Genomic DNA, 16,874 nt, shown 5'->3' with positions numbered 1-16,874 from the left:
AATTCGCTTAATTTGCGGCAGACGAGAAATCAAACGCGGAAGATTGAATTCTTGAAAGCGATCATCTTCGCAGCCATCGGTCGGAGAAAACGTTAAGGGGATAATGAGGACAGGCAGCCAGGCGCAGGGTGGTAATAAGGTGGCTTGGAGCGGCTGGGATGCTAGTCACGTTTCCAGCCGCTGACAGCTGCGGCTTATACGTATGACGTGGTATCAACCCCAAATTTCCCCGACTAGACACGTCGTGTCTTCGCTGCCCTAAGACCCTGGAATGCACTCGAGCCTCCACCTGTCACACCATGGCGCATCTACAGTGCGTGAAGATAGCTTTTTGATTCTTCTCGAAAAAAAGATTGCGTTCATCTCTTTTATCGTGTATATTAATGCGTCAAACCATGGAAGGAAAAATAATTTCATTAACGCTTGCCCCATGAAAAATGATCGACAATATTTGAACGCGATTAAGATGCTGTTACTTTACAAAGTACTATTCCTGCTAATTGGAAGCTTACTTTCTTAAATACGCGATGTGTTTCGTAAAATCGAAAAGAGATACAACAACAGCTGGATAAGAAAGAAGAAGAAGAGAGAAGCAACGACAGGGATAAAGATAGAATGCCTATATCATAGGATACGGGAGAATAATTTTGCTCGAAGAGACCTTGATTTCAGCATTTGAGTCATCACCCCTCGCTTCGTAATTATTGATTTTCCGTGCTGCCCTAACTCCCCTAACTTTATAGAGAGCAAGACAGAGAAAGTGAGAGAGAAAGAGAAAGAGAGAGAGATTGAGAGAAGGCGAGGAACGGCGTAAGCGAGAGAGTCGAAAATGCCTTTTGTCCCCTCTCGTAACGCATAACATACGACCGGTATAACTCCACTACTACTTACGATTACTATCTTTGTCAATAATTTAAAGAATTTCGAACACATGTTTGCATTTGGGCGCGTTTTATAAAAATTAAAAAAATATCTTTAATTTTCAGAAGTTGCAAAGTATAGTATATTATAAGATTTAATAATATTACAATTTAATAATATTATAACGTAATAATATTATGTTATTCACATCTATTATAAGATTTAATAGTACTACGTTATTCACAACTATAAATTAATAATTTCTATAAATTAAAAATTATACATAATGTACTTTTTTTTTTAATGATTCTATTACTGATATATCGGTATCAGATAACAATATTTTTAGAACACGATATTATATTTTATTTGACTGAAAATTTATCAGTAACAATATTAGTTTCTACATAAATTTAACTTTTTTTTATGTGTATATCTTGATCTTGATAAATCGAAAGATTCTGTCTGCAAATAATTGAATAAATCGCCCGATAATATACAGTTTCAATATTAATATCAATTTGATTGTCGTTTCTATGCAATATATTTATAATTCGACAGACAAGACATCGAAATCCTCACCTCTGCCGAGACTGGACGGAGACATGGACATTCCCGGTCTGCTACTATCGAAGGTGCCGGGTCTCTCTGGCATTTTCATGACATTGTCCTGCTGGCCGCTCGCTGCGGGCACATCGGCAGCAATTGCCGGACTGGATGTAGTAGTGGTCGTTGATGCCGTCGTAATGGTTATGCTGGCGATGCTGTTCGCATTAGGATTTCCGGCAGGATTCGCGGTATTGCCATTATCATTGGCACTGTTACTGCCGTTGGTCGTTGCTTTATTGCCGACTCCGTTGCCGTTTACATTCGCGGCATTGACATTGTTCGTACCGCCGTTGCTTGCCGTGGTGCAGCTGCTCACGGCAGCGACACTGACCACTCCATCCCTCGTGATATCTTGGATCGCACTGGCCGCTCTGGAGCCCACTCCCGCAGGTTGTAAGATTGTGTACTGTTTCGAAGAATCGGGACTGGTAACGGCAGGTAAATTGCCAGGAGGGCTCTTGCTGGGAGACACAGAATTGGAGGCTACATTGTGAGCCGTCACGTGATGACTCTCTTCTTTCGAGGATTTAAGCTGCAACAGAGACACCGTAGACGAATGCTTGTCCTCCGACACGGGCGATATGCCGGCCACGGGCTGCGGTGATGGCATCGTCGGTCCAGGCGTTGGATATCCCACAAATGTAGCGGCAGCTGGATATGGACCGATTGGCGGAATCGCCGAAGAGGCTACCGGAACTGATGGAGCGCTGCGACATGGAACTTTCGAATGGTCCGTGTTAGGTGGCCTGAATGCGGATGTTGCTGAGAATGGCGAACTCGTTGGCGGTGACGAGGATGACGGAGTTCCCGTAGGTGAAACTTTTATGTTGCTCTCGTACTGTCTCTGATAATTTGAATAAAGCGCCTGATGCTGTTGATGATGCTGTTGCTGTTGTCTGCCAATACTCTGTGGTGATTGACCATTTTTGCATGTTCGATCTCGCTCTCTATCGTTCGATTTATCTCGATCGTTTTCATCTTTGTCAGTTGTTGGATCGGACATGTCGATTTCAAGTTCGTTGGACGAATCATCGACCAACTCGTTGAAATCTGGCGGATCGTATCGGGAATACTTGTCTGATTGTCTTCCTTGAGAGTCAATATGTGTACTCACCATGTTCCTATCGTTTCTATCCTTGTTCGATAATGATCGAACGGAAATCGGTCTAATTTTCGGCAATTCGTTCTGATTGACATTATTGACTTGAGACTGAATATTCGCACATTCGTTCTCTATCTTCAGAAGATTATCCAAGTCTTTCTTAGTTTTAATCGGATGTTGTTGTTGTTTCGAATCTTGTCTATTTTGCTGTTGCATTTTACCAGATCGATCCTGTTGTCCGCGGAAAGTTATCACGTCCTTCAATGAACAACCAGTATCGTTGCTTGTATTCGAAGATGTTGATGAGGGCGATAATTTAGGATTTTCTTTCTTCTCTTCGAAAAGATTCTCAAAGTTAGACTCGTATCTATCTTCGTCCGAATTGCCTCTTTGATATAGAGATCCTCTAGGTCCGGGCCAGCTACCTGACAAACTCTTCAGGGCGGCTTCGGTTTCTCTTATTAAAGTCTCGTCATCTTCGGGTTCTTCGCAGTGTTTGCTGGATTTTCTAGCAGGACTACCTGAATTACCCGATGCAAAGGCGCGTTTCTTTTGGGGCAGCGGTATGTTTTTGTTAGGATCAACGATGTCGATCGTCTTTCGTGCGTCGTCGTCGCGAACACTTTTCCTCCTTCGCTTCACGGCGGCATCAGTCGGCTCCATCTCTTGCGGCGTGTTCGTCTGCAGGCCCTTCTTGTTGATTAACAATTGCTGCTGCAACGGCTGCTGCGTCTGTTTAGGATTCTGCGTAACCGATTCTGCTTCCAGCTTCCGCTTTTTGAGATGAGCCATCGCATTCTGTCCGCCTGGCACGCTGGTCAGTTCCACCCTGGAACACAAAAATTCCAGAGGATCAGCAAATCTGCTCTGCCATGCGGGCGCAAGGGACGCGGTGCGTTCGGTACACGAGTGCAAGATTGATTTCGTCGATTTCGAGGGCGGCGCGATCTAACGAAAGAGGCCACTTCGCTTAGGATCCTTGCCGCTCTTTCGTTGCGGTAGATCCTCAGCGCCTGCCCCATAGGCCTCTTCTCTCTCTCCCTCCATCATCTACTTAACAGCACATTCAAAGTTTAAGAGACTGTGCGTCTCTCAAGAGAATTCACCTGACATCCGCAGAGGATCGTCGAGTGCGCCACGAATCCGAAGTGTCATTCTGTGCCGAGAAGTGTCCGTATATCTCCCTTTTTTCTCTCTGTCTTTCTTTCTTTGTCCTGATGAAGGATCGCTTGGATTCTCGTATTATTTTTTCTAGCAAGCCACACACTCTATCTTGTTTCGTCCTTGCGGCGGATTCGAGATGTTCCGAGAGGCACTGCGTGACACGCACGCGCGCATGCATACAGCGAGGACACGCGTGCTCGACACAAACCGCCGATATCTATATATACATATATGTATATATATATGTATACACACATATATATATGTAGGTAACAAGTCCGGGTCGGTGTGCGCGATGGCCCTTTCAGACGGCGTGCTCGCGAGCTACTGTGCTATGTTTAAGTTCGTTCGGGGGTGGCGATCTTCCGTCGCGCACGGAGGGGATGAAGACTTGCGCGGGCAGCCGGCGGCTTCTGCTTCGTCGCGAAAGGTGGGGGCGGGTTCTGCGCACTGTCCACCCCCTTGAGCTTGGCTGGAGCACGATTCCCAGCCCCTCTGCACATCCCTTTTGCTCACCTCGACCCCCCCGCCACGGATATTGTAGAAGGGGACACGATTCCTGGGTGCACACCTAGGATTCTCTCCTTCTAGATCTCTCTTTCTCTCTCAGTGTGTTGAGGTACGTGCTCTCCGTACACCTCTCTCGCTTATATCCACCCGCGTCTATACTACCATCCCTCCGCCATCCTTCGAGCTGCCTCGCGTTACTATATGTATGTACGTACTACTTGGTTCTCTCTTTGCTGCTTTAGGAATCCGAGCAACATTGGTCCCGGCCAGCGACCTCGCGGATCTACTCCCTTTTGCAACTCGCGAGTTCTTTGCGTAGCTGGATTTTCAAAGGAAAAGTCAAATCTTTGCTAGTCTGAACAGAAATAACTTTCTTCCTAGCAAATTTGTAATTTTCTCTTCGTAAATTTCTGACTAATGATAAATATAAAATGACTATTTGAACAAACCAAAAATTATTACATATTAGGATTTATGATTAATTTACAGTATACATAATCCCGCGAACATAAACGATAATTTGTATTAATATATATATATATATATATATATATATATATATATATATATATGTCCATTACATGATATTCACGGTACTCATAAAATTAATTTATAATTATTTTTATTTTACAGCAAAAAAGAGGCTAAAAAGTTATTATAATTGAAACTGTCGTAAGAGAGAGAGAGAGAGAGAGAGAGAGAGCTCAGTTGATTCCATAATTAAAAATAAAGATTTATTAATATTATTTGCCTCACCCCTTGTCATAACTAGATTTTATACGTGAAATTTGATATTTAAAATATTCAGATATATTTCAGAATTTTAAAATACATAATCTTTAACAATTATACATTATTTCAAATTAATAAGTTATCTGTCTTTCAGATGACTTGTAAGACTTTAGACCTAACTGCACGACGCTTGCCCTTTGGTATGCTCGTAAGGTTTACAGCGATAGGAGGAACCTACAACTGGAATTAGATAAACCCGAGCTCCTGGAGGTAGCGGAGTCAGAAGAAGAACGGGATCAGCGTCAGCGCTTAGCGGAGCTCCCTAGGATCCCAAGGAATGAGAGAGCTTCCCTTAAACCTTAAACCCTCCTCAGACCACGTAGTCGGGAGTTTAGAGCGACGAACTCTTGCTAGGGATGGAAGGACGGGAGTACCCTCGTCCAAAATCGGAAGTTAAATCGCACCAACGGCTTAAGACATTATCACTTTTCTTTGCGAATCAATGCTCTTGAAACTGGCCTTCGACGGAGAAACTGCGTAAGGATGAAATGGGCAGAGAGAAAAAGGGAGGGGAAGGGGAGATACGACACAAGAAAGAGCTAGAATCCCTTCGAGTCGGGGATCGATGCGTCCTGGTCCACCCTCCAATTACGTGTCATCCCTTACGGTCTGTGGGGAATAATTAGAAAGCAAGCGTATAGTCCTAGTATGGGTGAATAGCTATGCAGATGTATTACGTAAAGGTTGACTTTAAATTCTCGCAAAAAAAAGAGACATTGTTGATATCGTCGAAGTCTCCATTAGAAACATCTATAAACATTTTTAATATCGTTTGATACATTAAATAAATTTTACTTTTTATTTAAAACTAAAAAAAATTAAGCAATATATAATTATTTTATTTCAATTATTATAATTTTTTTACACTAAATCTTTAAGGCATTTTTGTACATTTGGATACTTGATAAATATCACAATATTTAACAAACATTTATTATGTTTTAGAAATGGACGCGAGAGATTTGAATATCTGAAAATCTGTATTCAATTAATTAACATGTGCCGAGCATGGCGTGGCATGGGGTAAGAGGACGGTTAGACAGAACACGACGACGCAAGGCGGACGATGGTGCTTCCATTGCAGGGATTAGAGTATTAAGGCGACGTCACGTCACTAAAGTCTAAAGGAAGCTCCTTGGAACTGTGCTCGGAGAGATAGCCCAAACTTGCGTTCTCTATCTTCCTGACGGTTCTTATGCCTCTCGCTCTCTCTTTCTCATTGTGACTCTTTCCCTCCTCTTCTATTTCTCTGCCTTTCTGCCTTCGTTTTATCCTCTCGCTCTTTTATCTTACTTCCTCTATTCATATGTACGTACGTGCAAATGCTTTCTCTTTCTTTCTCTTTCTTTTTTACTTTCAATTTCTCTATCCTTCTTTTTTCCCCTCCTTCTTTCTCTCCTTCTTTACTATTTTTTACGAGTATTAATATTCTCTTTACAATTTTCAACAATTAGATAACAAATTAGAATTCCGGTTATATTGAAGATAAATTTCATCGGTTGCGAATTTGTGTTAAATTGGCTTTCAAAATATTAGTATTAACTTTGGTCAGAAAACACTAAGTCTGCTAATAATATTAGATTAATAACATAAATAACCAATTTCCTCATCCACGCATGTGAGAGACTAACTCTAAATTATTAATTGAAGGAATAATATACAAAGATAAATCTCAACAAAAATAAATGAGATCTGACACAAATGATAATTTAAATAATTTCCTTGTAAACGTTTTGATATCTAATGAATTTCTTGCAATTGCAAAAATCACGCTTTGGTAACTTCATTCCGGAGCCTGTCGAGGGTTCTCGAAAAAAGACGGTCATACGTCTTTTTCTCGCCGACGTGCAAGGGTGGGCAAGATCGGCGCTAGGCGAGCACCGGATAATTTAGGGGTCTCTCACGCGTGGATAATGGGGAACTTGGCTAATGCACCCCACTTGGCACTACGTAGATTCGCATGAATTTTGCGCGATTCGACCTTTGTGCTTTCCATGTTCTTTGCCGCTGCTGATTCACGTTAAGAAAACAAGAACAAGTGTAGGCTTAACAATTAAAGAAACTCGTCACAATTAAAGAAAATTTCATGACTTATTAATATTACTTATCAATATATATTGATACAATTAATAAGTCATGAAATTTTCTTTAATTATATATATATATTAAATGTGATATATTAAAATGTTATATTACGAGTAATAGCGATTATTTAACCACTTTTTTAAAATTCTAAAGAGGATCACTTTATTATTTTATCTACTAATTTATATAATTAATTTATAATTTAATATTAAATATATAATTTAATTAATTATATTTATATAATTAAATGAAATAGCGATAATGTCTTGGCGTGTATATTTTATTGGAAAAAAGTTCACAAATGACATTATAACGATGTTCCTTTCAAGTTATATCATCTCTACGAATCTCGTTTAAAACTAACAATAGCAGAATTGATCTTTATTTCTGTACTGCTTCAAGATGCCATCGTTATTTGCTTTCTATAGCTGTCATTGGGCGTGCAAAAAAAGAGGGAGCAAAAGAGAAACAAAGAAAGATAAAGAGAAAGAGAGATAGTGAAAGAAAAATTTTAAAGCGAATTGTAGATATACTAAAAAGAGAATGCTGTGACCAGGACAGCTGAGCTGTCCGTTTGACATCATTTTGCCGTTCGACTCGAGGGAATACTCCGTCGTCTAGCTACTAACTGTCCGTCCATTCGTTGAGCTTTCTCCTTCTTCCTGTTTTTTCGTCCGTCCCATGAGTATACCCTCGCTTACCGGCTGACGTCTTAAACCAATCGGATTCTGATCAAATATTTAGCACTAACCGGGCCAACGCTTTAAGTGACTCCTCCATCGTCGAACTTTACTTCTTTCCAATAAATCCCTCATATTACTTCTTCTAAAATTTCAGCAAATCGACAAATTTTAAGGTGGTATATTCGTTTTGAGAAAATTTCTAGATTCATAAATATCGATAAATAAATTTGTCGTCAAAAACATAGACTGTTTAAAAAATATTTAATCTGTAAACATGCAAACATACAAAACAGTTTTATAAGAATTGCTATATTATTACAATACAGAGAGAGAGAGAGGAAGAAAGAAAATTAAGATTTCTCGATAATTTTTATTCGTATGCGCGAAATGTTTCTTCAAATGTGAAGTATCGCTGCGGCGTTGATTAACGACCAAGCTACAGATCGCGAGGCGATTTCAATCCGGAGTGGAGGTCGTTTTTTTGTCCCTTTCGCCACATGGCAATACGTCACGCGTCCCGTTTTCGGGGTGTAATTAAAGAGAGCGCAGAACAGCATGACGCCTCGGGCCTGTCTGGGGGGGGTGGTGTAAGAAGCGGGGCGAGGCGACCGGGGCCGAGGGTACGCGCGGGATATAAGGGATGTGTTTTACCGAGGGATACTTACACGCCATCCCCGCGCGGCACATATTTTCATATAACAAAACCATCTGCGTGCCGCGCATAACAAATTTCAACTGATTTATAGTGAGACCGTTGGCGGTGGGAGGCCGCAAATTTTCGCAGTTACGAAAGCCGGCGAATGCGCTGTTGCGAAACGGGTCCTTACATCTTCCTGTATTTATAAATTGCGCCTTTACGAGTTTAATGTGTTTCTAGAAAAAGATTGTAGAGAAGATTACACATACACTAATGCGTCTAACGTCCGACAAATTTATTTTCAGATCGAGTACTCGGTTGGACGATTCTTATATCGCGTATTTGATAGCAAAAATGCGCAATCTCCCATCATATGCGAAAACGCGGAAGTATAATAGAGTTTGCGAACTTTAAAATCGTACTTTACATTCTCGAATATCCTCATCTCGAACGGCGGATAAATTGAAAAGGACGTCACGTCTCCCAGGGGTTTAATGCTGATATCCGCTGGAAAAGCGACCTTAAAGGGTTGCATCGAGGAAGCGGCAAAGATGGGATATATACAGAAAGGGATAAAGGAGTGAGGGGGAGTAAGAAGCGACTGTGCTCGGACCAACCGACGTCCGACCATGTCATCGGATCGATAACGTCATAGTGACAAGTACTAGTATGTATGTATATACACTTCTTACTCTTCAACATTATTTATATTAGTTTAGGGGGATGTTAAAGTATATTCAATATATCTAAAATCTTACTATAAAAATTATTATCTCTTAGTAATTCTTTTTATACAACTAATTATTTTTTTTATAACAACAATATTATCTTATTTTATAATAAATCTTTATTTTAATAAATGATAGTAGGGAAAAATTATACTACTACATTATACAGCTACTATTTCTGCTATGGAAATAAATAAATGCATGTTTATAATAAGAAAATTATAATACAATTTTTATTTTGTGCCATTTGCGATTTTATCTTTATGCACATATTTAAATATATAAAATTATAAAGTTTAAACAATATTACATTTCTGACATAAGTGTGTATTACAGAGTATATTTTAAAATTTCTCTACAAAATGTTAATAGAAAGTTTGCGCGAACCCAAGCAGTCCGATTTTAGAGCTGACGAATCGCGAATCTTTTTTACGAAATGAGGAGAGCAGTAAATCTGGAAACGAACCTGGAATAAACTGTCCGCGGGGCTATGGCTATAATAATATGCTTCCCGCCGCCACCAGATTGTTATGGGTAGCTGGAATTACCTCTCCGAAAAGCGGTTCTCCTCGCGCTGTTCTTGGATTACGATGCAATTTCTCGAGCCTCGCTCTGATGACGGCCCTTAAAACTCGAGAGCCCTCTCACTGTGGATCGCCTCGCGACACATTATGTGTACATAATGTATAGCAATGCATGCCAATGAATATCCTTACGAACGTATTCAACATATCGCTAAAATTATATAGCGAATAAAGGAATGAGGCAAGAATATTGTAACGCCACGACACATCGGTTCTGATAATTACAAGTAAAGTAAATAATAAATATTAAAGTAAATAAAAAATATTTAAAGATAAATGTGGAAATGAAAATTTTTTTAAGCTTGATTTATTTTAAGAAAATTTGAAAAATATATTATGAGATTCTTATAATAAAATAAAGATTCGATTTCGATTATTTACATAGAAATTTATAAACTGTTGTGCATACGTAATAATTTGCGATCTCTTTTCAATCGAACATATAAAATGTATACAAAAGTGCTAAGCCCCAAAATGTCGGAGAATACGCGAAGACGTGCACGGCCATAAAGTGAAAAAAAAGTTCGCGACCGTTTGTTACGAGAGACAGTTGTAATAGAAGGGCACGTATCGCGAGTAATATGATTAGAAATATATCATAAGCTCCTCCAACCTTGAGCGCGAAGGGCAAAAAGCTCGGGAGAGTAAAGAATCCGTGCTGGAAAAGGAGGTGGGTGTCCTTCGACACGCGATACACGTGCGTCGCCTGTCGATGCGGCTTTATCGCAGCAAATCACTGCCGCACCGGTGAAATAAAGACAAAGAGAAGCGAATGAGCTCTTTGAGAAAGATAGGGTGCGAGTTAGTGGAAAAGGCACGTAGTACATCCGGCTAAATCGAATTGACGAAGCACGTTTCTTCCATACTGCGCCGGAAAAAAAGAACCTTGAAAGGATACGCGCCGCAACGAACAAACATTGTCCAGAAAACTGTATGATTTGTGCTAACGGGAGGGGAGAGGGAGCTACAAACTTTTCGGGATGAAAAGGAGTAAAAACGCCCAGCACGCTCCAAATCGGTAGATCTCAATATAACTTGTGAAACCGAATGGCAAGAATTAAGTCTGAAAATCTTGGGACAATTGTTTGCGAATTATTTGTATACGATAAAAACGTATACTTATCGAACTTTTTCTTTATTATATAAAATTTTTCAATTTACAAAATATTATTTCAATTATTGATTTAGCTATTACAAATTGAACGACATATTTTACAGTAAAACTAAAGAGTTTTAGCAAATTAATTTTTGATGATAAAATGTTAATGTATTTGAGAATAATAAATAATTTTTGAAACAGAATATTTAATCTAATTATAATGTTATAATGCTCATTTATCTGAGATCTTAAAAAAGTTGCGACATATATGCGATGGGTTTTTATGAGATTAATTTCAATTTCATCAAAAACTTTTTACTTGAAAGCACATGACGCAAGTCTAGGGATATTTTATATAAAAAAATAAAGTTTCTCTCTCTCTATAAATTTCGCCTATATTTCGGCGAATTTTTCTATAGATTCCTTTAAAATTTATAAACCATTTGTCAATCAATTTTTGTGTCCGCCTCTAAAAATCACAGAAGTAAATTATTTCTCACCGTAACTTTTCGAGGGACAGACTGATGGGCGAGCAATCCATCGAAATTAAGACGAGGACTCTCGTTCTTGACGAAAGAAGAATCTGGTCTGTGTAAGAGCAGTCGGGGAGAAGGACCGCGATATCGTGAATCGGCGCTACGGAAACCGCCCTCGCAGCTCGAGACAGCCAGATATCTCGGAATGTTTTACACCTCATTAGGCAACAATGTGTTGTTGCCACGGTGAATTATATCGGGCATGAGACGCCCGTCAAGACAAATGGCTCGAACCGGAGGTAATTGTGGGCTTTTATTAGCTCTGGTTTCTCCCGTTGGCTGCGAATCGCGCAACGCGGGAGACGCCGAGCCAGCAGCGCAGCGACAGCAACCCTTCTAACTCCTTCCGTCCCATCGTCCCTTACATCCACCACCCACTCCTTCGCCCCATCTCTAACCGTCGCACCGTTGCTTTCGACGGTGCGTAATTACTCGCGTGACAGTAATGCGGGAATGCGAATCTCGCCTCTCTAATGCCTGCAGAGTCATCCCTCCCCTTTATATTTACTTCCTGCGCTCGTTGTGGCACAGTCATCCCTTGGTTGCGTTTCCTTCGACTTTTAATTCGGTTGATTGTTGAGAGATTAAAAGAGAATCTTGAGAGTCACGAGAATCACCATATCGAATCGTTATTCTTTCATGAAGCCGACGCCAATTGTGTTACAACAGATTGAAGATATTAGTGAGAAAATTTTGCCTTATGTAATAAATTAATGAAAGGATCGTAGATTAGAAAGACAGTTCGCTCGCAGACTTGGTAAGAAACTTATTAATCAGTCGATTGCCTACCAAATTTTATTATATTTCTGATTTGTATTATGTTTCTGATTGATTATTTGAAATAATTCAGAAACAATTAACAATTAATACTTTTAGTTAGACAATAATTTTTACTTTACTTACAGTTTTTTTTCCATCTCAATAATTGTGAAAAACAAACCATTTTTACGTTATAATCTTTCAGTTCATAAAATATCTATACAAATTGAACTGCAGTTTTTCAAAAATTTTTGCACAAATTTAGTAATAAAATATTATGTGTACATATATATAATAATATGTATAATAACAATGCATTTTTATTAACAACGAATAACGAGAAAGAAGGTTGTGGCGAGACATAATGAATGGCAGGAAATCGTGGAATAAGATTGTCACTACTCATATGTCCTTTTTAGTAACGAGCGAAACCTCGTCCGTTTTCGAGGGGAAAGTACAGGCTTTTGAAAGACCGTATTTTCATGACGAGAGAAAACGGCTATCCACACGTTATTACGAGTCGCTCGCTACATATGCGGGCCAAGCTTGTCTCCCTCTTTCGCTCGTTGCCTCGCGATTCATGTATTTATGCATTTCCACCGACTGGCTTCTTGATTCGCATTCACGCATACATGCGGGCAAAACTGCGTCGCGAACAAGCGTAAATCGCCCATATTCGCTTTGTACAATAAAGAAAAAAATGCTATGATGAATATAGACGCGAAAAACGTAATTATTTTAAAGAGACCAAATAAAATATAAAAACTATAATCAACAAATTGCATAAAATATATATTTAAAATGTTGCCGAATATATTTAAATTTAAAAGATATCGAAAAAGAAATTTTTCTTTTGGATTAAAAATTAGTTTTGTGATTCCTCGTGATTACCTTTTATTATACGAAAGCCATATTTATTCATTGTATTCAATTCAGTTTCACTTACGATATGATTTACTTACTGAAGGCGTACCTGGAAGCTGGTGATGGGAATTTATTGAAGGCAGAGGTTGCCCCCTAAAAGCCGGAGCGCGATATCTAGAGACGGAGAGACGAAAGAAAAATGCGGAAAGCGAAGGTAGAACAAGGAAAGAAACTACAAGAAGGACAGCAGACCAGAGAAAGAGAAGATAAAGGGTACGTCCTTTCCTCATATTATGTATCCTGTATGGCTCATAAAAGTTTGTAAGGACGTCTTCCGAAATGCAGATTTATCGCGACGCTTCTGTCTCGCGAGTCATTGTTTTTTTAGAATTCTTCACAATTGATTAACATTATTACTACATAAAATGCAGAGATGCAATAACATGCAGAGACATCGCAAAAACCGCGCAATTTTTTTCAATAAGTTTAAATTAATTTTTTAGCGGAAATTTAATTAAATATCATCAATTTTTATTATTCCTAATTTTTGATATATATGTGTATATTAATATGTATATATTAATATGATTGCAATTACATTTAAAATTGATCCTTCTAAAATTATCGTAAAAATAAGGTGTAAAAAAATATGAACGAATTTTATACATATTATTATTATCATAATCTTTTTGAGTTGCAATTATTGTCATAAAATTAGCAATAAACAAAGGTACAACACATTTTAGAAAAAAATATTTATACAAAAGAAATATTTATATACAACTTATATTCTTTAAAAAAAAAACCATTATATATAAGAAAATCTATTAAATCGATGATAAAACATACATACTGCTTCTTTATCTGACAACATTGAATTTTTATTGGTTTCCTGTGACTGCCGGCCACATTGAGCTAGCCTGCATTGTACTTTAAAATGCATGTGCGACTTAAATCAAGATGACAATAATTGTGTCTAGTAGATACGGATGGTCGACTCCGAAACGTTTGTTCGTTCGCCCTCTTCTTATAAATCATCCATTATTAAAGAGATTCTTCGATGACAAACACGCAGCTGCAATGTTAAAATATTTCTTTATATTTGCTAGATTGTATTATATAATAAATATGTCATGTTAATAATGTTTTCTAATAATTATATAATGTTGTAAAAAATTATTTAATTAACGATTTCGTACATATGCATTTACTAATAAATGTATTATTTTATAGTATTATTTTAAGTTTGTGTATTACTTTATAGTATTTAAGCTTGTGTAATAGAGGATTAGTATTTTCATGAAAATGTGAGAAGGTCTCGAGAATAGCAAACCCAACACTAGTTGTGCTTGCCAATTTACGCAGAGCGGTATTTCGGTTGATCGAGGGTACAGAATGCCACAGGGTGGAATAGTGGTTGGGCAGAGAGAAGAAGGTGGGAGGGGGTAGAGGACACAACCCCCCCATGAACCCGAACATGAATTAAAGTTTTAATTTCTCTAAATCACTGTTCGCCCTCGAGCGCTTTCCACCAGACGGTCCGTTACTTATAGCCTTTGCCCTTTTTACCGCCTTCTTTTTTCCCATTCGCCTCGATCTTACCAACGGCCCGACCCTCGCCAATAGGGAGAAATCGATATGCACTTATCCGATGACTCTTGAGACTCCGAATAACGAGTCTTTCCCCTTTTTTTCTTTTTTTTTTGCGTACTTCCGAACGATAAGCAGAACTGCAGGAAATCGTCTGATCTCGAATATTTTAAACTCACCGCGAGATTGCCGGATTTATATTTATATAGTTTGGATATATTTATCTATATTTATCTATATTTAAAGAATACATGCGCAAGTCCATCTCCTATTTCCATTACCGATTATCCGCACCCAGTGAGAATACATTTATATTTTAGTATTTTTATGTAAACTGCGATGAAATTATTTAGAATATGAGAAGATTTAAAAATTATGAAATTAGTAGGAAGCTATCTGATTATCTCTTCAAAAAAGGTTTTTAAATTATTTGTATCCAGAAAGGCAATCAACAAACTGTTAACATACACAACATTTTTATATATCGCGGTAACTTTTTTTAGCCTTTACTTTTTTACTTTTTTTACATCTTGAGAGCTTTTCGCGTTGTGCAAATGAGGTAATCCATTCTGCACAGAATTCACAAATATGTACGCAAGTATAAAGAGCAATATTCATGAAAAAATATCCACTCTTTCTCTCTCATTCTCTGTTTTTCGTGTATTCTACGGCAATCGATCTCATACTAAATAATTCGAGATGAAAATAAAGGTACAAAGGGAACAAATTCAAAAATCGTTTAGTAGGCGGTATCACGAAACGCACGGCGGCAATCTCGCCCGTGTTTTCGGGCTGAAAGGGAGAAACGGGGGTTGTTCATTTAAAATCATGACGTCGGCCGGAGGGCGCTGGCACGGCGGAGGCGTTAGTATTAACGTTAGGTACCACACCGGTCGGGCCACCTACAAGAAGTTCGCGTAGCTCCCTTCTTCTTCCTCCCGTCTTGCTACCAGGCTGCTTTCCCTACTGGGTGACATATTGTTTCCATTCTGCTCTCTCAGGCTAAAGCGCAATAAAAAACTGGCATAAATATCGCCTCTCCTTCCTTCCCCCTCTTCGCTTTCCTGCGTAGCGAGCTACACGATATTCTGCGAAACCGAGCCGACAACAACAGAGAAACGCCCGGTATATAACCACACGAGAAACTGTATTACTTGCAATGCGGCAATGGGGACTACTAATTTATCTGAGTGGCTTTTTGGACCGCAGAAAGGAAACTACAAAGCTCGCAGTCTCGTCTGTGTTTTCCGCGAGAAAGAAAGAGAGAAAGAGATTTAATTTTCTTATATATTATAAATATGGAATAGCGTTAATTATCCCTATTGTTTTCTCTATTAGGTGTATAGTCTAAATCATATTTAAAAAAATTCCTTTCTGTTATATATTCTGTTATATATTCATTGATTTCAATATTTCTTCTAGAGGCTTTTATGGAATATTTCATGTTACATATACCCATACGATAATGTACATGTAATGTTTAGTTTCAAGTGAAAGATGATTATATCTTATGTTTTCTGTTATTATTATGTATCGTATTTTTTCCGAATTTTTTTTAATTATCGCATTGATTATTATGTAATTTTATTTAAGTTAAATATTTCACATTTAATTTGTTTCATCTGTTTAATAGAGATTATAAATTAATATCTTTATTGAAAATATTATTATATTATTGTTTTACAAGATGTTTTAGTAAAGCTTAATGAATATTTTATTTTATATAATTTTACTTATCATATCATAAATGTATGAATTACATTTCAGCATACATTTTTTTAGTTCTAATTTATCATCTTGAGGAAAAAAAAAACACTTATTCTACATGATGAAAATTGTGGAAATTTTATATATATCGTTCATTTTGATAATAACATCGGCAAGCTTAAATGTCACAAAAATAGCTTCAGAAAAATTTAAATGTACATATTACTTACAGCGTAACAGGTTCTTCGGGGCTAGAAGGCGAGATGGAGAGCGACATGGTAGTAGCGGTCAGGCATCGTGATGTTCCCGGAGACCTGACTCGATCGTCCACCTGCAACAAGAGGAAAGCGATACGGTTATACACAAAATTGAAGTTGGTCTATCTATCTTGCCGGTCTTTTGACGTCGATTTGAGTCGCATATTGTAATTTCTGAAATTTTGCTGCAGCGATTTACAAATTGTTCGCAATCGGCACAAGAAGATATGGAGAAGGAGAGAGAGCCCGTCGAATTCTTCGCGCGATACTTGCTACCGTCGATGGGGAATCGAGCAACAGGTAGAAC

General features: G+C 38.3%; 1 protein-coding gene across 5 annotated transcripts in view; it reads right to left on the bottom strand.

Annotated features, from left to right (window-relative positions):
* The window catches only part of LOC105251450 (mucin-5AC), a 283,388-nt gene that overhangs the window by 26,341 nt on the left and 240,173 nt on the right, over positions 1 to 16,874 (bottom strand). For 4 of the 5 annotated variants that reach the window (XM_025412182.1, XM_025412181.1, XM_025412184.1 and 1 more), the window contains 2 exons: positions 16,541 to 16,641; positions 1,444 to 3,401 (listed from right to left, as the gene is read on the bottom strand). In XM_025412182.1, the coding sequence (XP_025267967.1) occupies positions 1,444 to 3,401; positions 16,541 to 16,641 (2,059 nt within the window). Of the gene's footprint in view, positions 1 to 1,443; positions 3,402 to 3,678; positions 4,052 to 16,540; positions 16,642 to 16,874 lie in introns of those variants that run through there. The other variant, XM_025412183.1, reaches the window with a different exon arrangement.

The sequence above is a fragment of the Camponotus floridanus genome, unplaced genomic scaffold (assembly GCF_003227725.1).
Source record: "Camponotus floridanus strain SB8 unplaced genomic scaffold, Cflo_v7.5 scaffold49, whole genome shotgun sequence".
Taxonomy (NCBI): domain Eukaryota; kingdom Metazoa; phylum Arthropoda; class Insecta; order Hymenoptera; family Formicidae; genus Camponotus; species Camponotus floridanus.
This window is presented reverse-complemented; position numbering and strand designations above follow the sequence as displayed.